The 26,903-nt window shown below is 44.4% G+C and overlaps 2 protein-coding genes across 7 annotated transcripts in view; one reads left to right on the top strand and one right to left on the bottom strand.

Moving 5' to 3' along the window:
• Positions 1-4,889: 4,889 nt before the first annotated feature.
• NEU2 (neuraminidase 2) overlaps positions 4,890-26,903 on the bottom strand; it is a 32,354-nt gene continuing 10,340 nt past the window's right edge. The window contains exons 1-4 of one of the 6 annotated variants that reach the window (XM_037406476.1): positions 14,902-15,030; positions 14,479-14,561; positions 7,700-7,904; positions 4,890-6,001 (exon numbers count right to left, since the gene is read on the bottom strand). In XM_037406476.1, the coding sequence (XP_037262373.1) occupies positions 5,063-6,001; positions 7,700-7,900 (1,140 nt within the window). In that variant the 5' untranslated portion in view covers positions 7,901-7,904; positions 14,479-14,561; positions 14,902-15,030 and the 3' untranslated portion in view covers positions 4,890-5,062. The other 5 variants (XM_037406474.1, XM_037406479.1, XM_037406477.1 and 2 more) reach the window with 5 other exon arrangements.
• NGEF (neuronal guanine nucleotide exchange factor) overlaps positions 18,291-26,903 on the top strand; it is a 52,761-nt gene continuing 44,148 nt past the window's right edge. The window contains exons 1-2 of the mRNA XM_037406473.1: positions 18,291-18,474; positions 26,245-26,304. The gene's annotated coding sequence lies outside the window, so the exon portion shown is untranslated. The remainder of the gene's footprint in view (positions 18,475-26,244; positions 26,305-26,903) is intronic.

Raw genomic sequence — 26,903 nt, 5'->3', positions numbered from 1 at the left:
GACAACTTCCTCAACTCAAACAGCTCAGAGAGTGAGCATGACATGTTCCTGCAGCCCCTGCTCTCCCTCTTCATGCTGCAGCTGAAGCAACTACCAAGCCCATGTTCCCTGCCTTTGCCTCCCTCTTCATGTCCTAATACTGTGTCAAACAGTCCCAGCTGGGCATCTTTTCTGCTCCCCCACCAACTCAGTCCCACAGGCTGTGGTGGCCTGCCGACCCATTTACAATCTCTTGCTAAACCCTTGGAGTTTCTACCTTCTCCCTGTCTGTGTGTCCTACCCATTACTGGTCTCCATGGGGAATAAATAAATCTCAGACTGATCAGAAACACACCATGCATTAGGATACTTAGCACTGACTGCCCCATTCCTGCTTTGTCTAGTCCTCACACCTAGCTAGGAGTGAGGAAGGGACTTCCAAGAACAAAGAAATAAATTACCTCTGCACGTTTCCACGCACAGAAGCAGACTTCAAGGCTGATGTGCTCTGGGAATTTGTGACCAAAGCTCCCTGTCAGCTACTGTGAGATGGATTCAGAGAGCTTTCCTACTCTAAATCCCCAAAGGTAGGATGCAGCAGAGCCATGTCTGGCAACCTGCGTCAGAGGGGAGAACTGGAGCTTTCACTTCCCTTTTCTTTGTCTGTACATCTTGCCCCTTGTCTATGCCATGTGGCACGTTCAGTGCTGCATCTCCAAGGCAGCATGAGGGGCACATTTGCAGCAAGCATGGACATCGCTACAAGGGCGCTGCAGGCATGGTAAATTTGGTTGCCTATCCTGTACCTCTCTGTCTTTGAAGGCGGCACTTTTGCACATCCATGTTTGAGCTATACCTAAGAGCAGCAGCTGAGCTGGGACTCTGCCTGGGACTCAGAGGACAGAGAGGGGAGTTCCCCGGAAAGGCGCAGACACTCTATGCAACCCTCACCTCCCAGAGCCAGGAGAAGTGCTGGAACCATGGTACCTGGATCACATATGGAGTGCTGCCCCTGGACACAGCAAGGCAGGAGGGAGCCTGTCACTGAACTGGGAGAGATGAGAATTTGTGGACACAGAGAGCGAGAGTGAACCAGTAAAGCCCAGCATTCACCCCTGCCAGCCTTCCTGGTGCTTTCAGTTATCCAGACAACTGCTCTGCAGTGTCCAGCTTAATCTGCCATTGAGATTAAACTGTGGGCACCAGCAATTCAAAATTGTGCAGCCAGCATAGGACCCTGCTAAATGGGCAGAACGGCAATGTGCAGGGCTTCCTGTCCATGCTGAGCAAGCACTGTCTACAGACCAAAATTAGCTCAGCTGGACCTGCCCTTCAGCTTCACCCAGATCCACATAGGGCTTTAGGAGCCAAACTCCCATGGATTCAGGTGTCTAAATGGAGTCAGATGATGAATGCCATGAAGCAGCTCTGCACAGACAGTAGCTGTAAGCTCTTGAAAGCTACAAAGTGGTTACAAACCCTATTCTCCCCACTGAGAAGAGAGACTGCATATGGCAAAGGGTCTCTTCAACTCCTTTGACATTCCTGCCTGGCCATAGTGTACTGCTAGCCTCATCTGTACCAGCTCCTTGTGATTTCTGATACTTACAGAAGCTTCTCTGGAGCACAGCTGCAGCAGGAAGCAGAACAGTTCTGAATGTTAAACCATTGCCTGACCTCACAGTGCTCTCCATGCAATGGACCCATATGTGGATGCAGTGTGGACAGAGCTGCTGCACGACATGAGTTTGGCTGGAATGAGACTGTGGTTGGAGAGTTTGTTCTGACCTACTGCAAGTTAACACAACGTAACAGAGAGGTGCAAGCCCTTGTTAGACATCTGAGACCGATTAGCTGTATTCTTAACTCCTATCCATCCTGCCACCAAGTTCAGTTTTTATCAAGCTACTGCTATTTCCTTCAAAGGTGTGAATCCTCTGTCCAGCCACATGTGACTTCTTGACTTGGAGACATAAACAAGGGGTGGGATCCAAAAATATGTGATGATTGCAGCAATAAGATGTGCAGGCTGGTTTCTGTATTTCTTGGTCCTAAAAGAAAGCACAGTACAGCTCCAGCTGCTCAAAAGGTAAATCCCACCTCCCCTAACATAAACAGCTCTGTGATTCCCCATGGCTTACTCGCAACACTGCCTGAAGAGGAAATGGCGTCTGTTTTACTTCTCATGGTGCAGGCATGTGAATTCTGCAGCGCTAGAGAAAGACTGATCCCTGAGTGGTCAGCACATAAGTGTGTGCATATCCTGAACTACCTGATTCCCAAAGGACGACAATAACTCCTGTTGCACACAGAGACACAAGGCTGTTCTGCAGGAGATGCTTACACCATTCATTTTCTTTCAATTTGTGCCTGTGTCAGAGAAGGCTGGTGAGTAGACCTGAGGAAGAGATTAGAGAAGTTATCTGGAGATGAGCTAGAGTGTTTGCCTTGGGGCGGGGGGGGGGGGGGGGGGGGGGGGGGGGGGGGCACAGTTATCCGCCCGCACCAGTTACATGACAGGTGAATACTACAAACGTAGCCAGCACAGCCCTAAGGGTTCCACAAGGAATAGGATGTACTTCGAACAGTCTACACTGTCATCCCACAGTCAGGACAAAGCACCTCGTAAGAGCTACCCTTGTAAAACAAAAGAATAACGGGTACATCTGTCAGACAAATCCAACCCAGACTCAGCAGAAGCTTTTAGTTAACTGCAGCAACATTTCATTTAAATTTACTTGAGAGAACAAGGCCACAAAGAACTAGGACACATCTAAATGTTGGATAACAAAAAATTGTATCCCTGGCAGTCTATGAACAAAGCAAACATTATTTTCCCCCACATTAGGGTATTATTCCAAGCTGTCTCTCAGACATTGCAATAACCATTTTATCTATACTGGGTTTGCTACAGATGTCCAGGTTAGTATTTGTACCAGCTGGCTGTGAACTCACCAGACCCAGTAGATAAATACTGTTTGTAGCATCATTCAGGATGCACAGTGGTAACCCAAAATCGCCACACATACTCAGGCTGTGCACTGCATCAGTATGGGCACTGCCAGGCTTGGTCAGATGAAAAGTTCTCGAATATGCATTTTCATTTCATGAAACACAAGTACTTCATAGTATGCTTGATGAGGTAGGTTAAGTCTATAGGACAGCAGTTAGCTTTGCTGAAATCTAAATGTAACATTCCCTCATTAGGCATTAGTAACAGGCTATTGGCCACAAACATGTATTTAGACTCTGGCCTGCATCTAAATAGCACATGAGTAATACCCACAAAGTACCAGTTAGTTGAGCTACTTCATGCTACTCCAACCCAGCATGTTACTGACCTGCTGCTTGGGAAAGGCTCAGCAAATTACAGGTGTATATGTGAAGGCCATAAGATCTCTTCACTCCCCTGGTACCTGCAGCCTCCAGGTGGCTAGAAAAAAAATCAGGTCCCCTTCTCCCACTACCCTCATAAGCTATCAGCAATAAAAGGCAAGGGTGGGGACACTGAGTAAGCAGAGACTCACAGACCAGAGCAGTGACAGTGCAAAGGATCCTATGGGACCTGCTAGTGCTCCCCAAAGGAGGTGCGTTCTGAGAGCACTCTGGAAAGTGGGTATTTTTCCTCACCATCAGAGCAAACAAACATATTTTCCTTGGAGCCATTCCACACGCGTGCATGCACAGAATACAGCACACAACCACAGACTGGTTTGTAAAGCAGCATTTTGTCTAGAGACATGGGTAAAACTTTCCTAGCTCCATCTGCTCTGACATGTCTCCCTTGGTACCCATTAATTTCTGATCACTCCCCATGTCTACTCGCTGCATAATGCTTCCTTTCAAATCATATCATAGCCTCAGAAGAGTGTCTCTCTCACCAAAACCGGGGCCGTTTCCTTCAGAAACCTGCTGAAAATCTGTCTACATTGGAAAGACTTCTAGCTTGAGCACTCATGCTCCTCTGGGCTTGGTCAGGTCCCCTTCCTCTGACACCTGTGCCTTTGCAATTTGCTGGAAGCGGGGCAATGTTATTTGTTTGACACACTGCCTCATATGCCAATAATACTCCGTAATAACAACAGCCGGGCTCACAAGACATTGCGTTGTCAGTGGTAAGAGCAGTTGCTGTGTGGATTATAGCTTAGCATTGTGTTAGAAAGACCAGCAAGTACTTCCCCTCCCGACTACACATTGGGAGCTCCCTCTGCAGCCCTGTCCTGATCCTGCAGTTTCGGTACAGGCAAAATGCCACTTCTCCCACTTGCCCTGCCCCCAGACATGGTGGGGTCCTGGTGTCCTGCATGGGTCCTGTTGTCACTGCCAAGGGAGAGGGAACAGCTGGAGCACATGAGGCTGCGGTTTTCTTACACATGAGAAACTGCAGCTTCCCAATGCAGCGTAAGCAAAAGGGCAAGTAAGCAAGAACACGCAGCACGGGAAGTAAGGAGAAAGCTACGTTAGAAGTCCCTGGGAACCCGGCAAAGCAACCCCAAATCCACTGCAGAAGTGGGCAAGGAATATTCCAAGAGCAAGGCAACCCATGGCCTTGCTGAACAAGCTAGAGTTGCCAGCAAGTCCTATGCTGACTGCAAGCAGCAGTGCACCTAGTCAGAGCCAAAGCAGTGTTCGGAGAAGGTAACTGCAGATACAGGGCAGTAAGCTCGGCGTCCTCTCTAGCGCTTTCCCCACAGCTTACTAAATACAGCTCAACATAAAATCACTGCCATCTGTTCCCATGCAGTCCCTATGCTGTCAGCACACATGTCCCTAGTCAGGTCTCAGAGGCCCCGAGGCGAGAGGCCCTACACAAAGGTCATGCTTGTTTTGAGCTCGTGATGTTTAAGACGCCAGCCAAAGGGAAAGGCAAGAAGGGAGAACGGGCAACAGAAAACAAAATCAAACACATACTCAGTTTTAGTATGTTTAATAGACTTCACAGACTACAGATGCCACAAGCCAACGTCAAACTAAGGGTACAGGAAGAGTACAAAAACCCTTTTGCTGAAAGATGAGAAGTGACAGTGAAAGGAAGTATCAGCAAAGGTGCTTTCAGAGGGATGCTGACGGAGAGGGTTGAACCTCAACGCTCTGATGGAAAGGCTTGCTTCAAAGTGAACATTACAAAGATTATCTCTTCACATTGTTGGTGGGTCCCATATTCAAAGAGGCAGGAGAACAAGGGTGAGCCATCTGGCCCAACCCCCATGTACTGCAGGTCTGAATAAGCACACAGGCCTTTGAAGAGGATACTTGGTTTTGTCCAGCGTGCTGGATTTAAAGGGCTTTTGTTGAGGTAAATTCCTAAATCTCTTCGACCCTTTGGGTCTGTAGGATGAGCATAGAGCAACCAACTATCTTGGCATCCGGCATCGGGGGGAGGTGGGAAGGCAGTAACACTTCCATGACATCCAGAAGGAGGTTCCACTAGCATTTCAACCCGCTGGCCTCCCTCAAAGTCCACCCCGTGGTTGTAGCTGACAGCCTGGATTCTGGCTCCCCTGCTGCTCCTTGCATTGCAGTAGAGGACCCTCCTGCCACAGGTGTGCACCTCTGCTACCTGGCACTCCACTGCACTTTCCTCCCCCACAAAGTTCCCCATCTCCCACGTGGTCCCGTGGTCAGAGCTGATGAAGCAGAAGGCATGAGGGGTGGGGTGTTGCTTAGGGTCCAAGATCCGATAGGCATAGGCAGGAATCACAAGGCTCCGGGCCTTGTTGAGCAGTTGCAATCCATGACCCGGCCCCACTGCAAAAGTGGCCCAGTTCTTGTACTCGGTGCTAATGGTACTGTTGGTGACGTCCTGGGCAGTGCTCCAGGTGCGTCCTTGGTCCATGCTAGTGACGTAGCAGAGACGTACCAGGTTGATCTTTGTCCTGAGCTGATGCTGCTCAGAGATCTTTCCTGGGACAGCTATGAAAAACAGGATCAGTTTTCCTGAGATCTCATCATAAACAGGACAGGGATTCATAGATCGGTGGTCTTTCAGCTGCGCACTAACAATGGTCTCCATACTATTCCACTGCCAGGGCCCGTGTGAAGGGAGACAAGAATTAAACAGACCATTACAAATAGATCCACGTTACAGTGTGAGGATGCCTGGATAAAAGTTACAGAAGAACATGAGAAGAACAGAAGATAAGCAAGTTAGTGGATAGAGCAAGAAATGGGAAGACAATATCCTGGCATCGCCAAATGCAAGTGAAAATTATTTTGATGACATGATGCACATGCACTTCACCAAACAGGTGGGTTATGTCCTTTTTGATTACTACTCACGGAGGAGCTGATAGCTCTGTATCTCAATGTAGCTAGAGTCTGATAACATTGTTTAAAAATCTACAGTAGCTGAACTTCCAGAAATTCTCACAAATGTATATACACATATGACACACAGACATGCCCAGCGGTCAGACTGTGCTGGTACAGACACTGCGCTGTGCCAGTGCTCCTTAGGAAGTCAGCTAGATAACCGAGCCTTTTTCAACTATCCTGGATGCTTACAAATTCCTTTCCATTCAGACTCCTATTCCTCCAGTTTGATCCGTGTGTGAATGGGTATTCCAGCCAACACCGAGGCACCTTGCTAGAGCTGACTGCATGGCTTTACACACTCTGGTGTGGAAATTTGGACCCTGAGTTGTCTGACATAGAAATTAGGTTGCAGAGCAGGTATAACTACCCTCCAAGCCTTGTCTGTCTTTAAATGAACAGCACATAACACAATCACATTTCTAAATTAACATTGCCGTTAGAAGATTATTCCTACATAGCGTTGTTGGCTTGGTAAAAGAAGCAATAGTTTCCAGTAAGATTATACTAAATTAGCTTTTCTACCTTAAAATGATTACCCTTTTTTTGGTCATGTCTTACCTTTTTTTGAATATTTAATATTTCCATTTTAAGGAACTCTAGCATGTGAACACAAATTACTAAGTTTATGACCAACAGAGCCCTACTTAACTGAATTACAGCGGGTTACACAAGATGTTAACTGAATGGTATTACACTGCAGGTGCACTGAGAGGCTGCTTCTGCTAGGCAGACTCTATCTGTTAGGAGTCTATAATCCAAGACAACCAGTCACCAATGAAGGATTGGAATAGAAAAACATTCCTCCCCCTTCAAGATATTAATGCATTTGCAAATACAAAAAATGATTCTAAATAGAGTACCAACACCTCAGTCACCCAGCAAGATAACTATTAATAATGACTGGTAGATTAGCAAGGTAGCCATTTCACTGGCACAGACAAATCAGACAACACCCTTCTACATGGGGAGACTAGCTGCTCTCAATTGTCTTTTAAACTAAAAATTAGTCCTAAGAAAATAATCACTTATTGCTAATTCACTCCTCCCCATCCCTATGGCACTCCCCATTTCTGCCTCTCATCCACATCTTTGCTGTTGCAACAGGACTTTTGTCCCATCTCTCTATCTGCCTCCCCAGATCTGCAACGATGGGTCAAAGCCATCCACAGAAAATCTGCTGCACCTGCCCCACTTTAGTCCCTCCAACAGTTGCCCAATCATTGGGTTGAATCCCAGTAGTTATAATGACACACACATTACTCATAGGCAGATTTGTCTGCTGTAAGTGGGGAGAAGGAGAAGCTGCCCTCTCCCTACAGTGAGAGAGCAAACACATGCAACTCAGCTGGGGACAGGCAAGCAGTACAGGTGGACAGTCTCCCCCATTTTCTCCCCACACTGGTACCTGAACATGGTGCGTGGTTGGGTCATACACGCCTCTGCGCATTGATAGTAGCTTGGCATGTTCATCCACCACATCCTCTCGCTCCTCAGCAAATGCCAGGATGATGCTAAAACGCGGCAGGTAGAGCAGGGCTGGAATTCGATAGCTCCAGGTACTGTTCTGGAACAATGTTTCTTGCTCCAAGACAGGAAACGAAGCCATTGTGCTAGGGGGACAAAGACAAAACACATTGTATTTTGACCCACCCTTAGCCCAGCAAAATCCCACAGAGCAGACTCCGTTGCTTTTTGCCCCCCCCCTACTCGGTGAGGCCTGTTCTACATTGAAACAATTCCTGCTACTTTCAGCTTTGCCTTTTTCTTGTGCTTTTCCAAAGAGAATCGTTGCATACTAGCTGGCAACACAGACCAAACTTACAGGAGCAGCCTGGTTGATCTTGCTGGAGTGATGTAAGGTAAGCACACTGAATACAATTAATGAAAAAGCTGTCTGTGGTTTGTTTTTTCTCTTTAATTAAATTCACAGGCTGGGGCTTTTGTGGGTTTGAGTTGTAATTCAGAAGACTGTTGATAATAAAACATAGTATTTTCCCTCAAACACCATTACTGTCTTTGTTGATGGCGTTTCCAAAACCCAGCACAGAACTTCTGCTTTGCCAAATATGAGCTTAAAACCTCACTTAAATGACACACTGTGGCAAACCCTGACCCCAGCTGGACCCCTATATGAGGGTGAAAAAAGAAAGAGAACACCCCTTCCCTTGAAAGATTAAAAAACAGTTTGAATGGTGTTTCATTGCATTAGGTGGGATCTGTGGCCAGGCAAAAACCTTGTCATCTGTACAGTGACTTAAAAGCAGCATTAGAGAGGAAGGCAAACATGACAGGGCATTTAGGGAAACTGCCTCTATGTAACAGCTCTGTGCTATGCTCCCCCCCCCCCCCGCCCCCCCAGTCTCTCTTCCTCTCCTCAGACCCACTTAGCCCTCAGCCCTTTTGCACCAAGCCTCTCCTGTGAATTCATTCACCCTGGTAAAAACCCAGTGGCTTGGAGGAATTGTGTCTGAGAAGAGGGGAAAAAAAGGGAAAAAAAAATCTCTGATATGGTGTACCAGAAACTGACGTTCTGAATATCCTCTGCCCAAGGGGGGGAACACAACAAAAAATATGTTAAAAATCAAGTCTTAGATCTCTGACGCATTGAGTGGGTAGGATGGCAGGGAGAAGATGACAATACACTATGAGTAAGAAATTCAAATGCCTCCTACCTCAGCTGAGGCAAGACTTGCTGCACTCTTCATTAAGGATTCTCCTATTTACCTAAATCTTGGAAAGCGCTATAGTGGCTATTGGCCATGTATCAGATCCTTGGTTTTGAAGGCTGTCTTGATAACTCAGGACCAGATGGAAGCAACCTGAAGATTGCTTATGCAGCTGCAGAGTGCATGTACCTACCTGGAGAATAGTTTTTACTCTTGCATCTTGCAAAATAGAAGATTCTATTAGCCAGCCCAACTAACAGACTTGATTAGCAATATCCATCTCCTCCCCGCTGCCCCTTCACCCCGTGCTGATTACCTAGTTAGGACAGCACAGATATTTTGAGTTCATCCTTCTCAAACACGACCATCACACCATGCTCTGTCCAGATCCATAGCTAGGCAGCAAGTATTCAAATATTCCTTGCTTTCACCTTCCAGATGCTAAAAATATCAGTGAGATTTTTTAACTCATGGCACTGATCAAAAGGGTCTGAACTGCACCGTTTTAGCTAAAGCCAGCTGTACAGACCCCAGCAAATCACAGCCCCATTGCCACTCAGATGCAAAGCCACTGGAGACAGATGTCTGTCTGCAAAGGTTAGCTGCTCCCTCCTCACAGTCACTGATGATACGGCAGTCTGAGAAAAGGCAGCAGCACTGCTACTATACAGAAATGTTACCAGAATTTGATCACATCCATGCAACAACATGAAGAAAATAGGAAGACCTTCCTAGAACAAATAACTGTGCTGTTCACTACTTACCAGCATGGGTCTGGCTATTTATACAGACCACAGCCGTGGTTGTGTTCTCAAGGCTCCTGAAACAGAAACTCACTAGAGCGCCTCCAGACTATTTAAAGGGAGATTATTTAAGGGAGATTAGTCAGCCTGTCTAGTGCAGCACAGGTTCCCTAGCATTTCTGCTCATGATGCCATTCTGATATTGCAATCCTGCTTCAGGGCAGGGCAAGAGGGAAGGAAAAGAAAAAGAAAACAAGGTGGGTGGGGGGACATCTGGGCTGCCCTACAAAGCCCCTGATACAAAGCCAAGAGACCAGTAGCTGTGCTGCAGCCTACTGCACCTGGGTCCCTCCTGTATGAGCCTGTCATCTGAAGACATCTCTGCCCATGCTCTTATCCCCGCCATGAGATGCTCAGTGTGGGTGTCACAACACTCTTCTCTTCCTCTCATTGCATTGGGGATTGAGGGAAGGTGGGATGTTAAAAGGCTGGGAATAGCTGCCATAGAAACAAGACTGAGGTTCCTGGACACAGCACCCGCAACTATAAACAAGGAAAATACTAGAACCAAGTGACTCTTCCATCTATTCAGAGACTAAACAGGGATGTGTGTGAGTGTGTGTGTACACATATACACACATTTGTATATACACTCCCTACACAGTGTGGGTATTATGTCTGTATGCATATATATACACATACACACTATGTATCCATCTGCAGAGAAACACTTCCCTCCTTTTTTAAACATATTTAAAGTCAGTATTCAGCTTCTTCTACCTTCTCCCTTGCGGAGCAGAAATTGAGTCACAACAGTTTGAGTTTCACACAGAGTCAAAAATCTTTAAATAAGCTTAAAGTTCTTAATATATATATATTTATAGAAAATAGTGCTGCTTTAGTTACTTCTCCAGCCAACTGAAAGGAATCAGTTTTTCTCTTATCTCTACTAATTTTCAAAGGCAAAACCACTAGGTACACCCTCCTGAATAAAAGAGAAGTAAAAATAGCAGATCATTGACAGGACAGCAAATTGTCAACGGGACAGCCATATGAAGGGCGTTCAAATGCTCATACTCTAGCACTGCAGGAATTCAGATCATATACAACAGTCCCTCCGAGGTTAAATTGCCAAGGGAGGGATGCGTATGTCCTTGATGCCTCTTTGTTCCTAAGCCCTACTGAAATAGCAATGGCTGGCCTGCAAGGAAGAAGATGGTGGTAGTGTTGCAGCCAGCATAACCTAAGGACATTGGTAAAACAAAGTTTGTAGACCATGGCAATATCTTTTGAAAGAACAAGAGCCATAACTGGAAAAAAAGCCAAACTTCTGGGAACACAAAGGTCTGAAACACAAGCAGGAGACTGGAGAGCTGTCCACAGACAACAATTGTTCAGACCTCTATCAATTCAGTCACTTTGGAGAGAAAAGTTAGCTGTACTTTTGTGAAGTAAAGAGTGATAAAGGGCAAGTGAGTTGATGTGGTAGTGTTTTCCTAGGAGACAAAGAGGTAGCCAGAAACCTATTTCCAGATGACAGAGATGCTAGTGAGGTGAAGGGAAATGCATCATGTAGCCACTAAGCCAGTATTCCCTTCTGTGTGTTGGAATTTACTGGAGTTTTGAATGTTTCCCAGGCTTATCCTTGCAGTGTCCTGTTCAGGGTGACTGATGTTTACCTGCAATTCCTCTTCAAGGCAGCAAGGAAGCTACTGCACTGAGATCCAGTACCTCACCTCCTAGCAGAACTGGGCAGGCAGAGAGAAAGACAGGCATGAATGGAAACACATAAAAGGAGTGAGTGAAATTGGAGGAAACCATTACTCATAGTTTGCAAGTTATATAGCTGTAATGGTTTCCAAAGCAGAGACTGTTTCCAGCACACCAGAAGAGTCAAAAGAAGTAACAGTTATCAATAATTGACTATGATGGATCTGATGTCTGGAAGGAGCCCAAACTGCAGTAAGGGATAGGTTCTGGTAGACACCAGGAGAGGGTACTTTTCCTTTCACTTCTGTCCTTCAAGGCAACTCACATGGACTTGTCTATAGAGCAGGATGAGACCTTGCGTGTTTATTTGCTGTAACCATCTCCAAGAAAAGTGACTAAAAAGGATAACATTTCCACTGGCCTCAGATTCTGTAAAAACCTGTCCTTAACATGTTCAGATCCAAGCTGAAATGACGGTATGTCTTTAAAAACAAACCAGCTGAAATGAGGTAATGTGCTGAACTTTATCCTTTAGTCCCCATCAAGACTGGTCTGTGCAGGAGGCAGCTTGTTCTTGGAATTCAGATAGATCCAAAAAAACCAAATGAACCTGTTCAGGGAGGTTTTGGGAAGGAGAAAAAAAAAAAAAAAAAAGAAAAAAAAAGCCCGAAACCAAACCAACCAACCAAAAAACCAACCTTGTAAGAGTCAACTAAGTGTTATGCCGAAATACATTTGTTGTTTTGCATTTCCATTGGGATATTGCACAGAGTGAGGCCAGTAGTAGCCACATTCCAGTTGTATAGGACTGTGAAATAGTAGACCCAGTTTGCTCCTAGAATACTTGCTACACAGCATATTCCTGTGTTGAAGCCTTTCCTCCTAGCTCAACAGTGCGACTGTGCCTGTTTCTGCCGAAGTCCTGCATCACAGCACCCCACCTCCTGCCTTGTTATGCCCCTAGACCAGATCCTAGACCAAATGTAGGCTATGGGATTTCTTAACAAGCCGGACAGCACACATTTATTTAGCCCAATAAATGACCCCCAATGTAAAGTCAGAAAGGAGAGTTGTGAGCCAGACTTGTCAAACAACAAACAAACATTCAAATTCACAGCTGAAAGGGCACAAAACTGAGATACTTTAATCCAGCAGCCGATTGGATTAAACTTTTTAACCACACTAGAAACAGAAAGTTTTTCTTGTGGTAAAAACGTCATACCAAATTACAAGTGGGTTTTCAGCCTCCCCAACACATGCTTTCCTAAACAATCAAGTTCTGATTTTAAAACGTTGTGGCTCAGCCTGGCAGTAGCTCCTGTGCCATAAAGTGCAGGTTCTCTTAGCACTAGAGAGGAATTACACGAAGCAGCAACATTTTTCTTAGCATATATTTGGTGGAAGAATACACAAACTTCACTCCTACTTGAACCTACAAAACTTTGTATTTACAGTTTTAGTTCCTAGAAGTGTCTACTGTTATGAAAAAGTTGGTTTAAAAAAAAAAAAAAGAAAAAAAAGAAAACAAATACCTCTTTCACTCTTGTCTCCTGGAAGTCACGTCAAAGGGGAAAAAAAACAATGACCAAAACAAAACAAACCAAAAAGCACTTCTATTGGATTAGATAAAAGGGAGGCTCACTCTTTCCAACTAGTCTCCAACCTGCAAAATTATTTATATTGGCAGCAATGTCAGCTGTCTTGGATCCCCAAGAAAAGCTAGCAGCCGGCGTGTATGCACAAGCTTACATTTAAATAGCAAGCCTGTTTTGCATATAAGGGGAGGTTCCACATGAGCTGGACAAGCTCTAAGGAAAGACTTTTAAAGTATCATAGTAATTAAACAGCATATTTCTACCTACATGGATTGGCAACACTGTGGAACAGCTATTGTTTCTAATGGTTATACAATTCAGCGTGCTGTCTTATTTCTTGGTCCTCTTGTCCCCTTGTGCTAAGGAGAGGCAAGTTAAAGTCCCTCTGGTTCCCAGCACATGGACTCCCAGTGCTTCCTCTCAGAGTGCTCCTGAGCTCTGGGAAAGTTTGCCAAAAGAACTCAGAAAATAGTTATAACCAGCAGGCAATAGTGCTGTGATAATCTGACATACTCCTCCACTGGCTCTACGTACCTCCAATCCATCAGCACACTGTTTCTGAATGAAGAAATGGGTTAATACAGGAGTCCCCAGGCAGCGGCACAGGAATGACATGCTGGTGCACCCAGATGCAACTCCCAGCAGCCTCTGTGGAGGCGTTCCCAGAGCCAAACTAGCCCAGCAGCTGCAGTCAATGAGCTAATGGGGAGAGTCAGGCAGAGGAACATAGGGGATAATACTCATAGGAGCCTAGGGTCACAGCTGAGGAAGAAGAGGACAGCATCCCCCCTTCTCCCAGCTGTGCCCTGGCTGGCTTAGAGGCAGCACCTGCAGCTGCTGGGGGTACCCAAGCAGACGATTTCACGACTACCTTGTGCTACTGATCTAATGTGCTGCTGCTGCAGAGATGACCTTTCCTATCCCATTCCTTGCTGTGTCTCTTGCTTTCCCCTGTTCCCTACTGTGTTTCCACTGCTGCCATTACTGCTTCTTGTCTTTGAAGTGATCTGAAAAAATGAAGACAGCAATCCTGCAAACAAATCTTGCTAGTAATGAAAAAGGAGGAAGAAAAGTCTCCTCATTTGATGGTAGTTGTGGTTGATCTATGCCAGGCAAATAGGCAGCTGGAAAGGTGTGGATTTATAACCAACCAACTGAATTAATGTAATGCTTCTGTATTACTCATTCCTCTCTCTTGAGCAACCCTGTATCCCTTCTTGTGCCAGCACTGATGCTCATCTTACTTTGGCAAGCTATCAGAGTATGTCAGTCTGACAGAAAACTAATCTGGGGGGGGAGGGGGGTGGGGCGGTGGAAAAGCGAACAATTTTCTGCTAGGTCATTGTCCTAGACTGCATCAGCAAGAGTCAAACAAGGAGCAGGATCTGCAATAGGAGAGGAAGTAGGAGCATGAAGCTGTTAACAGGTAGAGCAGACTCACTTTACAAACCACACCCCGTGTTTACAAACCTTGCCTAGCTGGGCCAGTAAAGTATGACCTTAACTGAGACACACAAAAGAAGCCTGAAGGCATTTGCATCTCGATGCTTTACCTGAAATGAAACAACAGTCAATACGAGGAAAAGTCCCTCCAGAAACAATGGTATTGACACCCACCAGATAATAACGTTTAACAATGACTCCTGGAGAAAATCAAGAGTGAAGTAAAACAGAAGCAGTTAAGGAAGAGAGACACTGAAGAGGCTGCTAAGTCAGAGGCTGCTAAGTCACAGTCTGCCAGAAAGCCAGACATGAATGATTGCTTTGTGGATTTCTTCACCTTTTTTCTGTGCCCTGGCTAACAGCAGAGTTACTCAGGTGGTGTTCTGAGTCACACACTTTGCTTCTGCAGCCAGACAACCCATAAACACTTGTTTGTTTAATAAAAATTACCTTGCCCAGCTGTAGCTTAAAACTGGTTGTCCATCTCTTCTTGAAGTGGGAAGTCCCAGAAGTGGTTTGCTGTGGTGGCAATGGCCCCCTGCTCTGTGTTGGCAGTATGCACATGGCAGAGTCACTGTGCCTCTGGCCGCCTCCCATCTCCCCTTATCATTTCTTCCTCCCCAGGCAAGGCCCCCATCTTCCTCTGCAGCCAGCTGGGGTGCCCTGCCCTTGGCCCCTTCCCCAGGGCAGCTATCAGACAAGGCCGTGCAGACATTAACAGCCTAGAATGGCTAAAACTGCTCCCGAGATGAAGAAAGCACTGCCTGCTCCTGTTGTGAGGCCAGTCTGGGTGAACCCCAGTGCCTGTGCAGGACAGCCACACAGTCAACACGTCGGCACCCTGTGGTGCTTCCCCTGCATGGCCACTGCTGAGCACTGCCAGGTCTCCGGCACTGCTCTCCAGACACCAGCCCATACCACAGTCCTCGTATCTGCAAAAAAACCTCCTTCCTGATACAAGGAAAAAGTGCTTTTTCTAAACAGCATGTTGTGTGCTGCAACTATTTTACAAAACCGTTCCTTGCTAACTATCAAAAATGAATGTCTCAGTGCAGACATGGTAGGTTCCATCCTTCCTCTTTCCTTTTGGTATAAATCAAAATCAGTGTCACCAGTGAAGTTTAAAACGAGTATAGGTCTGAGGAGAATCAAGCTCTTCTATTGTTCCACGCTTACTTCATTGCCCTTATATCTGATTGTTGTAACGAAAACGTTTTTAAAAAGGTTAAAAAATGCAAATGGGGTGTGTGGGTGCATTAATAAGAGGATATAAAAATAATGCAGAAGATAATATAACGACAGAATACGGAACAATGGAGCATTCGTATTTGGAGGACCATGTTCAATTTCGGGTGCCTCCTCTTAGGAAAAATATAGCAATAGCTGCAAATGAAGGCTAAGAAAAAGATTTGAGAAGCTAATGCTCACGAGCATATGTGAAAAGAAATCAGCAGGAAAACAAGGCAGGTTACATTTAATGAGCGATACCTAGTTCATTAAAAATCATCAATGTCTATTTCCCTTGCAAAATGTTCAAACACGAATCAATTGATTCCTTACACTATCAGAAAGGCAATCCTAGCTCAGGTAATTCAGGATTTTTGCAATGCTATACAGTGTAGCAGCTGTCACCAGGCAGCTGTAGTTAAAATCAAGAGGTCTTCTATGGAGTCAGACCAAGCAAGACAGCAATTACAATTTTGTAAATTTTCAATTAAAACATTATGGGCTGCCCTTCAGACATTAGGGAATATGGTATAATTTGTGCAGAACATAAATCCTACAGACCTGGGGTCTTACTGAAAGTCTGCTCTGTCGTGGGGGGGAAGCCAAAGCAGCAATAATAATAATAAATAATAATAATAATAATGATAATAATAATAATAATAATAATAAATGTAACATGTAAATCCTAATGGCAGAGCTTTTTAGGAAGCAGGGTTCCCTGGACAAGGAAACATCCACCATTTTCTTTTAATTCCAATTCTAATTAAGGAAATGAGCCTTTGCACACGTTTGAAACCATCACCTCATTATCCTTTATCAGCTGTAAAGGCAAAACCAGGTATGAGGAGCAGGTACTCTTTGAGTTTGCACCATTTCACACTCCATTGACTCCAGTTACTTTTGATTTCCACCAGGAGGAGTAAGCAAAGAATCATGCTGTCGGTGTGTCCCAGTAAATAATAGACTTCAACAACTTATTTTTTCTCCTTGTGGAAGGAACTGGGCAAATTCCAAAAAATACTCCCTTGACCCAAAGGGCAGCAACATCACCTCATAGCAGACCTGTAAGCCTTCTGACACTGCATGGTGAGTTGTGGGTTTGTCACAGGGAAGCTTCCTTACTCTCAGAGAGACAATGTCCAATAAACAGCCTGCCTATGATACACATTACACCATTTTCCCACTTACTTCACCCATTTGGAACAGAAGAAAATAAATATGCTTTATTTTTGTAACAAAAGGAATGGCACAATCTATGGGAAGCAAAGGAAGAGAGATGGTGAGACTCACATACAAAAAGGGGATTGTAGAAGCAGGATTTATTTAGCTCTCAAAACAGCAACACTGGGAAGGAGTCACTGGAGCAATTTAATTACTGGAAAATGCAATAAAACTGGAATCCCTTGCTTCACATACTCTGCTGGGACACTCAGATAAGCAAGTCTGAAGCACAAGGCTAGCCAGATTCACCCTGGAGTGACTCTTGCAACAGAGAGGAGCCCAAATTCCAGTGCATCTTTTATTCCCATGTCCTGCTAGCTCACAGACCAGGATTACACAGGTCTGATGGTGACCTTGATTAATCATTACAGGATTCATTGCTGACAGCCCTCCATGCCCAGGCCAGGCCCTCAGCTGATCTAAAGGGACACTGACAGTGGTGATCATGAAGCTATGGTGGCTGACCTCAGATTAACAAAAGCTTCACTCAATGAACAGTTGGCCTTCCAAGGAGTAAGCTGGGCATATGGCCACATTTTAAAAGGAATAGGGTAATGTTGCAACCAATTAAAATACTTTGAGATGAACAAGACACTTGGCAAGTTCAGTGAATTTCAAAAGGGAAAACAAAAAATCAAAGGAAAAACTAACATCAAATTCAGCAGGTGATACGATGCTTTTTGTAAGAGTCATTCAAATGGCAAGCTTGAAAATACCAAGTGAGTTATCCAAGGATCGGGGAAAACTTCTCTCCTAAGTATAGCACTGCACAGGAATTATTGGTTTATTTGACTTCCTTTGATGCTTTGGGCCCTAAACTGCCCACAGAAGAGGAACACTCAAATAATAACAAGAAAGCCCAGTGGAGAGAACAGCAAATATAAGTACAACCTGAATAAGAAATCAAAGTATTTCAAGGGAGAAAATTGTAAAAGGCATTTGTATGAACAGATCCAAAAAGCCTTAAAATAAAACCAGGCTGGCTCTGCTATATCCACCTCAGTGCTCAGGTATGTGAACAGACATGAAATTAAAAAATGGCAACCTAAAAATAGTCATAAACATTTAGGTCTTTTCATCTCAAATGACTGTGAATAATGTAAAGCAAGAGCAGTTTCTCAGCCAGTGGGCCTTAAAAGTGTAAGTAAATACAATTTACTGTTTCCTCTTTTTTGGGTTTAGAGATTTGGACCAAACTTTTACCCAATTGTTAAAGATTTATATGGGAGGTTTAACAATGCCCTGTCATTAAGCCTTTGGCACAAGCAGTGCAAAGGACGTTCAGGGCATATTTGTACCAACTTATCTGGGTAAAGGGAAGGCTGTTCCTTTAAATTATGTTTGCTGTGACTCTGGAAACTGAGCAAACAAAAGTCTGAGGGAAACTTCACTCTTAAGCAGAACTGACAGAAGGTACAAGCACTGAAGGACAGGGATCTTCTGTAGGACATAACTGCCTGTGGATTCACAACTGAACTGCAAATCTCTACCAACTTGGAGGAGTTTAGTCCAGACTTGTTGGACATGCCTCATCCCAATGGCAAATGAGAGACTGGTTTGGCCCCTGACTGTCAGGTGAGTAAAAACTTATTCTGGGGGGGAAATGCTGGAAGAGGAACGGTCTGAGGAAGAAACCTCAGGCCACAAAGGCACAGATCTAGTGCCCGAGAAAGAACCGACAGCTCTACAACCAAAGTCACATGAAGGAGTCCTGTGCAACCCAGAGCACAGCCATGACACTGTTCAAATCCTGTCTGACAGAGAGGTGAGACACCACTGGCATAGCTTGACAGGCATAAAAACTGCTGCAGGGAGGAAGTCTAGTCAGAAAGGAGACCCAGCCTGCACACAGAACAGGCATTAATGTGACCAACTAAACAGCAAACATCCCCTAAACCAACCAACCGAACTGTGCGTCTTTTTCCAGGGGCAGGACAAGTTGTGATTTTTCCTGGCAAATGTTTATGTGTGATCTTCCCTTGAAAAAATATATAAATTAAATAAAGACAGGAAATATGAAAACCAGCCTGTTCTCTTCCTAATGCCAGGCTGATCCTTCCCCTTAGCTGATCTTTCCTTTCACTCTCAGGAGACAGGTAGCTGTGTATCCAGTGTGGCTGTGAACTCTGTCCAGCAATTATGTATATTTTTAAATGCATAAAGTAAACAGGGACTCAGATTTCCTAAGAACAAGCTAGCTCTTGAGATATTAAACTATCAACAGATTCAACCCTTACAGTGGGGCTGCCACCTCCAGATCTAGTTTAAAGTAGGAAATTGCACTAAAATAACAACAACAAAAAAAATTAAAATGTTTCGCTGAACCTGCAAGAAGGACTAATTGGCTGGCATTCATTTTAAGAGATGGACAGAAATTTTGTTCAGGTCTGATTTTCTCCAGACTTGAATTGGGACTGATAAATCCAATCCGCTTTAAGACCAACCGTAAATACAGGAGTATGTGTGAAATGCCACAGTAATTGCCAGAAAAGAAGAGCCCAGAGACAAAGAACCCATTGTCCCACACTGCTATAATTTGGAGAGGTCACTTGCAAGACAATGTAAAATGCTTTAACTATATAACTACCATCATCTGACCCTGAGTATGTGGCCAGTGACTGGGGTTTTCACCCCTTTTGGAAACAGCTGGTTCTATAATTTCCATAGGCAATTTTAATTTTTCACACAATAGTGCCTGGAGGCAAACTATTTCATGTTTCCAAGCAGCACCCCATGGAAGCAGTCCCATTAGGTCTAAAATAAGAAAAACTGACAAGACTTAGTAAAACCTAGAACACTCTAGAAACTTCATCTCCTCCCCACCTTCTCTTCCCTAGCCAAAATCATCTTTGAAACAGATGCCTATGAAATAACAGGTCTAGCAGGTTACTCAATCCACAAAAATTGGACTTTGCTGTTCCAAAAGGGAACAATTCCTGGAACAAGGATCCCTTCTTAGGAGAAATTGCAGCCAGCTCAAATAAAACTTAGGAAGAGCAACAGGGACACTGAGGAGCTAGAAGTCTAGACAAAGTACCTGCTTGTCACTTGGGGACAGAAATGTAGGAAATATCAAATGAAAAATAACCAAAAAGGACAGAATACCCAAACTGGTTCATTTTCTCTTTACATTATTGTCCAGAGCTCTTTTGAACCCATCGGGCTATGTCATGTCATGCAAGAGCACTTACACTGAGTTCCTACTCCAAGTAACTCATAAGAAAAAAAGACTATGGAAGAAGTATAGGAATATTCATAACTTATAGTATACCACTCACAGTGTGGAGAGGGGAAACTAAGACTCAGGAAAATCCCTGACGTACTCAAGATTGCCCAGGGAACTGCAGCAGAGCTGAGAAATTACATCTGCTCTGACAGGACCCATCTCACTGCCGCAGCTGTGAGATTCACTACCCTTATCCCAGCCTTCCTCTTTGTGTGCTTAAAAACTGGGGGTGGAGAGGAGGGTAACAATTGCAGCTAGAAGGAAAGGTCTGAAAGGAAAAAGTTTGGCAGTCTTTCACAACACTTGGGTAAAGTGAGCTACAGAGTTATGGTTGAGGAGATCATGTCACTTGTTTGACAAAAGAATGAAGGCTTACTGTGGATGCACATGCAGCCAGAGAGCACCACACGTGCTCCTGTTTTTCTACAGTGTAATGCTGTCTAGTGCTGTAGCTGGAAAACTAGAGGCAAAGGCTGGGGGGTGGGGGGTGGGAGCTTCTGAATGTGGTTGCCTAAGCCCTGAGCTAGTACCCCAGTGCTAGGACAGAGGAGACTGCTCTGCACTGGGAGCTGCCATCCTGCAAGCTTCCCTTCTGCCAGGGTCCTCCCCTGGGGCTAAAAAGAGCCCTCCTGGAGGGGAAGTTTTGTATGACTGATGCTGTTTGCTGCACAGTTTCCAGAGTTGCCTATCAAGTATTTTTCCCGAGTTACTAAAGACACGTGCAGAGTAACAGGCTATAAGAATAGTATCAGCTTATGTCAGGTTTGAAATTAGCTGAAATTAGCTTGATGCAGTTGACAAGGATAGCCTGGCACAGCAGTACTGCAAACCTGCCTGACATTTCCAACCAGTAGAAACCAGTCTAATGGGACTCTGATGTCTTACTGACTTCTGGCTCCCTTGCAGCTACAAATTTGCAAGCAGATTCACCAAAGAGGCACTCTTTGGACCCTCCACCCAATAACCACTGAGGGAAGAAAAACTGAGAGCTCTACTACTCCTTGATCAACAAAATCAGCTGCCTTCTTTCCCTGCTTCTGTATGGAAGCTTTCAAATAAAACCCCCTTTGAGTTCTTAACTTCTTTGCAGTTCAAATAACCACCCATGCTCATTTCTTCCATAACAAGTGTCTCATAAGCAACCAGCAAATCTAGAAATAGAAATGCGTATAATAGTTTTCCCCAAGAGAAGTGCAGGTGTTGTCTGCCCTAGGGACACTAGGCCTGTCTGCTTACTGAGTCTGTCTAGAAAAGCTTCAACCAAGACATCCGTTAACCTCCTCTTCTAAGCATCCTGGCATTACTAAACTTCTCCGCTTTCAGCAAGGCACTATGCCCAGGACATTATTTCTCATACTGTGTTCTTCACTAAACCATTTCATCGCAGACTAGACTTTCTATACCTGAGTCCTTTAATTTTTTAAGTGTAAGCTTTTATGTTGCATGTTCTTTCCATGGCTAGAAGGCTTCAGACAGTCCAAACAGAAGAGAACAAACAAAACAGAACAAGGACTCACAACACCTATGTGCAACCCTGTAAAACAGGAGACATCTCCAGGCAGACTGCTGAGGGTCACGTTGTGTACTTGCATAGTACATTGGTATCTTACGCTTTGAGGCTATGTCCTGAGATTTGCACCTAGCCCTGAGCTGATAGTCATGTACTCCCTCCTAGCCTAGGAGCTGCAGTGATTTGTTTTTTAATTATTCACTTACCTTCCAAGGATAAGCCTGAAAAACCTCAAGCGTTTTAGACCACAGCTACTTGGCAACAATTTCACCAGTATCTTCTAAGCAGAAATAAGGAATGGGATGGCATCAGGAGCAACATTTCATAAGCAGCAGAAAAAAGGAAAGGGGGCTTCCTCTAGAGGCAGGAGTTCTTAGGAGTATAGACAGAGATTTCAGTGATGTCAGAGGAACAGGATGAATTTTATACATTTTACCTCCCAGGACTCTGTCAAAATCTTCAGGCAAGGATATACTTTCACCATTGCATGTACACTAATTTAAGGAAAGGAATAAAAATAAGGTCAGGTTTTTGTTTAATTAGATTTAAGAGCTTATAATGACAACCAGAAGAGCTTGTAGATTTCCACTTCTGCTCTTCTTTATGCTTTAAAAATTAGGTTGACTCCCCCTACACAGCTGGAGATCACGTGTGTGTTTATATATGCATATATATGTGTACTTATACATATATGTAGAACAGCTCCAGAAGGGGAATTCTTTAACAGCTATAGCCCATAGCTATGTCTACTGCATGAGACCCAAGAGATGAAGCATGGAACGCAATGGGATAGGGCTGGACCACTCTGAGATGCATGGATTGAGCAGAGATTACAATTATTAGTGGCATACAAGAAAGCACGTGTTTTTCATGACTATTTTTGAATCAAAGAGAATCACCAAACAGTCAAAACCATAAATCATAAATATATGCAATTATTTAGTGTTATTTTTTAAGTAGATATTGATATATATTAGTTAACACAAAGTAGCTGCTATAAATACTCCATGTTTCATGCAGAGGGAATTGTGTGAAGGCATGTATCCTTTTCTGTTAAGTAACCATTTATAGGACACGCTCATTTTGTGTCTATGTTTACACAGGTATGCTTACTTCTACACATAGAAGGTCCTACAATGCCAAACTTAATTCTGGAACTATTTTTAGACCTAGCAAAGCCGTTTGAGTAATTTTTAGCCATTTTAAAATGCACTGGTTTCTCTCTCCAAGCCCCGTTCACTTGGTCTCATGGTGTCTAAAGCACATGGCTTTGGACGCTGTATCAAACAGATCCAACATATTTATTTTTAGTCTCTGAAATGTTTCTAAACCAAGTTCTCTGTAACATACGTGCAAGACATAAAGGTTTTATTGTCACAAGCATGTAATGAACTGCATAATTGTCTCTTGGTTTTGTTTGCTATAAATAAGGTGCCATCACTAAATCACGGCAATAAAACCATTCTGTTACCTTTCTCACCTGGAAGAATTTCTCAAAGTCAGAGTGGTTGTACTTTGATTCTGTTAGGATTGGTGACAGAATTCAATCTTAGTACAAAATGTTTGTTTTCTGGAACCATGTGGGGTCAAGCAATTTGATCTCCTTTCAAGCCAGCATCCCCAAATGTACAGTCTACTTTTCTCTGGCTTCTGCTGTGAACCTCTTTGGTTTGTGTCTCGCTTTCTGGTCAGTCTGTTCTCATGCTCCTCCCATTTTTCTCCACCCCTGTGCCTTAATCAAATAATACCTTGACCTTGCACCTAAATAGTTCAAATTCCTTAGTGAAATGTCATGTACCTTGCTTTGGACAGGGACATGTGCTTAACTGTCTCTCGCCACCACCTAAAAGAAAGGGTCAGGTTTGTTAACACTTCCAGGGAGGGTTATGCCAACCAGTAACAGTGAAAACATAAATATATGTGTCGTCAGGCAGCTCAGGGCCATTGAAGGCTTTAGGTTAAGGTGTTACAGTGCCCAGCTGCCTGTGCATCCTTCTGCTGGAAGTTATTCCCCCTGCATCTCAACAGGACACGTGAGAGTGCCTCACTTACACCGGCTTAAAGCCTGTGCATTAGCTTAAACCACTGATGAGGCTAAATGAATTCATAGCTACATCTGCCGAAAGCTAAATCTGCCAGAGCCTAGGGCTGAGTCTGTGGGTGTTACTATTCCCCTGGCTCAGACAGAAATATCTCCCCATGCAAATGCAGGACTGAGCCTGTGTGGAGCCCCAGTGCCTTCAGCAGGGCCCACCCGCGCATGGCACTCCTTAAGGGATCGGCACCCACGTGAGCAAGAACAGCAGCTGATGAGTAAGGCCTGCTGCTGGAGTTTGGACTGTGCCCCATCCCGACAGAGCTGGTTTTGCCTCATTATGATGCAGAGTGAAAGAGTTTAGTGGAGATGACATTCCACTCCACTTAAAACCAAGGAAGAGGGGAAAAAAATTCAGTGCCTAATACATGAGCAGGGATGTAATGGGGGACTGATGGCAGTGGGAGGCAGAGATTTGTTTTCAGTTTGCACAAGACTTTCAAAATAATTAAAACACTTCAGAAAGAAGCTGGTAAGATGCGGCTGAATTGGCATTTGCATGTGCATTCAGATTGTATTTAAAGGAAAAATATTAAAGGAACCATGTTAACTAAGAAGGCTTAAAGACAAAATACTGTCTTAGAAGAGCTCCATGTGGTTCATCAAATATACGTGAAAGGTGCACCCCTACCTTCAGTGTGCAAAACCTTCCAGATGAGTCATTAATAGGGCTTATACTTGAAACAACTTCAATACAGAAGAAGGAAGAAAAGATTATATGACCTTCTGCATTTCTACGGCATAAACACCCTACAGCCAAGACACTAATTTCTGCATTGAGCCCCAAAACTTTCTGCTGAGCTATACATAATTTAAAGGGGCATCCAGTCATGAATGGATTCAAGGTGATGGCAAAGCTAGCACACTGCTAGATAACTCAGCATAGGGGTTCAGTGTCCTGTGTGTGCCTGTGTGTGCCTCCCTGCCTTCTGGCAGGACACAATCCTTGCATATTTTGGGTGCCCACTCGGGCTCATCAATACTGTTATCTTGTCCCTGGTGGCGGTAGGGACATGTTATACAATCAGAAAAGGGCAATTAATTTTCTGTGACTATATGCCCCTATATAGAACAACCATACAGTCAAGTTGTATTCATACCTGTTATTTCCTGCTTTGAAACGTCCCTGAGTTGCATATCTGGAGATTTCAGCCTGTCTCTAATACTAATTTAGCAATCTTCATTACCCTTCCAGACTAGGCATTGGCATTGTGTAACACTGGCAAACAGAGCATTTTTAAATTCAAAGTCATTAGGCATTTTTTAAGTATATACTTTCTCACTACAGTACTTCACACTTTTCAGTCAGACAATACACTTGCCATTTTAAAGGGGACTTAGCAAGTTAATGAGGCACTGGATCCACCAGCAAGCAGAGCCACTAGGCTCACCCTGCTGCCTCCCTTCTATTGCAGGGAAGGCTGAGTGCAGGGAGCCAGCCAAGTCCCATGCAAACAATTGCCTCATGGCAGTGGAAGGGACCATGCAGAAGAAATCCTCCCAGAGGGAGAGAGGCTGTCAGCTCAGGGCCAGAACCAGGCTTAACAAAACAGCCCACTACTTAGGGCAGCAAACTGGCCATGATCCAGCTGCCTGCTCTGCTGTGCTGGAGCCCTGGGAAACTGCTGCTGAAAGAGGGGTCAGGGCATGCGGAGCAAGCAGGTTCAGCAGGGAGAGGAGGTGGCTTTTCCCACCAGCTAAGGCACCGCTTGCACCCCTCCTGTTGCAGCAACAGCTGAGGCAGCCAGCCTGGCTTTCTGGGGCTGCCAGCCCCCAGCAGCTCCTTCTGCTACTGGTGCGCACTGGGGCTGCCACCAGCAACAGACCACACAGTCTGCCTCTACCATGGCTTGTGCAGCTGCACCTGCCTGGCATGTCATAGGACTAGTGAAAAGGAAGAGATGATCAGCCAGTGCTAGAATATGCCTCCTGCTCCAGACTTCCAGATGAAACTCTGCACAGACTAAAACCATTTGATCTGCAGCTCTACATAGCTGCAATCTCAGTTTTCAGGCTGCAGCTTCTGCTACTGAAAACATTCTTATCTTTGGTTAGATCTAACTGATTAAAAGGAGTTGCTCTTTTGATACACCTGATACCCTTTGAATCCCTGTCAGCCCACTCTCTTTGTTACAAGATGGATCAGCAGTTAGTTGACATGCACTGCTAGACCATGCCTTGCAAACACATCCAGTCACACTCTCCCAGAAGCAGGAGCAGTCCCTGTTTCCCCCACACATCTGTGCATCCAGGTCCACACGGCTCTAGGAACCTCAATCCCTTTTACAATTTTTGTTAGCATTTTACCTAACATCCCCAAGTTCAACTGTTCCTGTACAAATTCATAGCATTTGCTGGTAAATGCCATTTCTTTTACATTGGCAAGTAAAATTTCTATACAGTCAAATTCCTGTAGGCTGAATTATGTGTGAGTCAAAATGCATATCTCTAGTGTTGCTGTATGTGCATCACTTGCTGGTTTTACTGTTGTCATCTTTCTCTTTTTCCCTACAGATTGGTACTTTGATCTTCTTGAACTATGGGGAAGTATGTTTGCATGCAAAGCACATTCAGGTTGGTGGTAACACTGCAGCAAGACATGTGATCTCAAGATGGCATGTGAATATACTTGGGATGGGTTACTCCTGATGCAAGACCTGACACTCACCTACTGGCAACTATTAGAGGTGAATACCTTCTTCAAAAATTCCCTACAAACACTCACACAGGGATAGTTATGGTCCACGCCTGCTTGAATCATTCATTCTCTGTCACTGAATAGCTTGACTGCTACCAGAATAATGTAATACTAAGCTTGAATGTATCCTTTAAACTCATTCCAATTTTTTATACACCTAAAGCAACTGCAAAAGCCAGGACTATTTGAGTGACATATCAGTAAATGGTTTCTCTATAATATCTTGGAGTATCCGTTTTCGGAATCGAAAGCATTGCCTTCAGAAGTACATTCTGTTCTTGAAGAAAGTAAAAAAATACATATTGCTTATAGCCACCACAGTAAACAAGTGTCCCCTCACCACTGCCTCTCCCCTCCCAGAAGACATGGAAGTCTTTCTCACATCCACTGCTGTATTCACTTCTGGTCAAACACCTTGTTTGTTAGGGACCGTTTGGAAGCCTGACAGCAAGCTAACTGTTCAGGATGGACACCC

The sequence above is a fragment of the Falco rusticolus genome, chromosome 13 (assembly GCF_015220075.1).
Source record: "Falco rusticolus isolate bFalRus1 chromosome 13, bFalRus1.pri, whole genome shotgun sequence".
Taxonomy (NCBI): Eukaryota; Metazoa; Chordata; class Aves; order Falconiformes; family Falconidae; genus Falco; species Falco rusticolus.
Note: the sequence above shows the minus strand (reverse complement) of the source record. Positions and strands in the feature narration are given on the sequence as shown.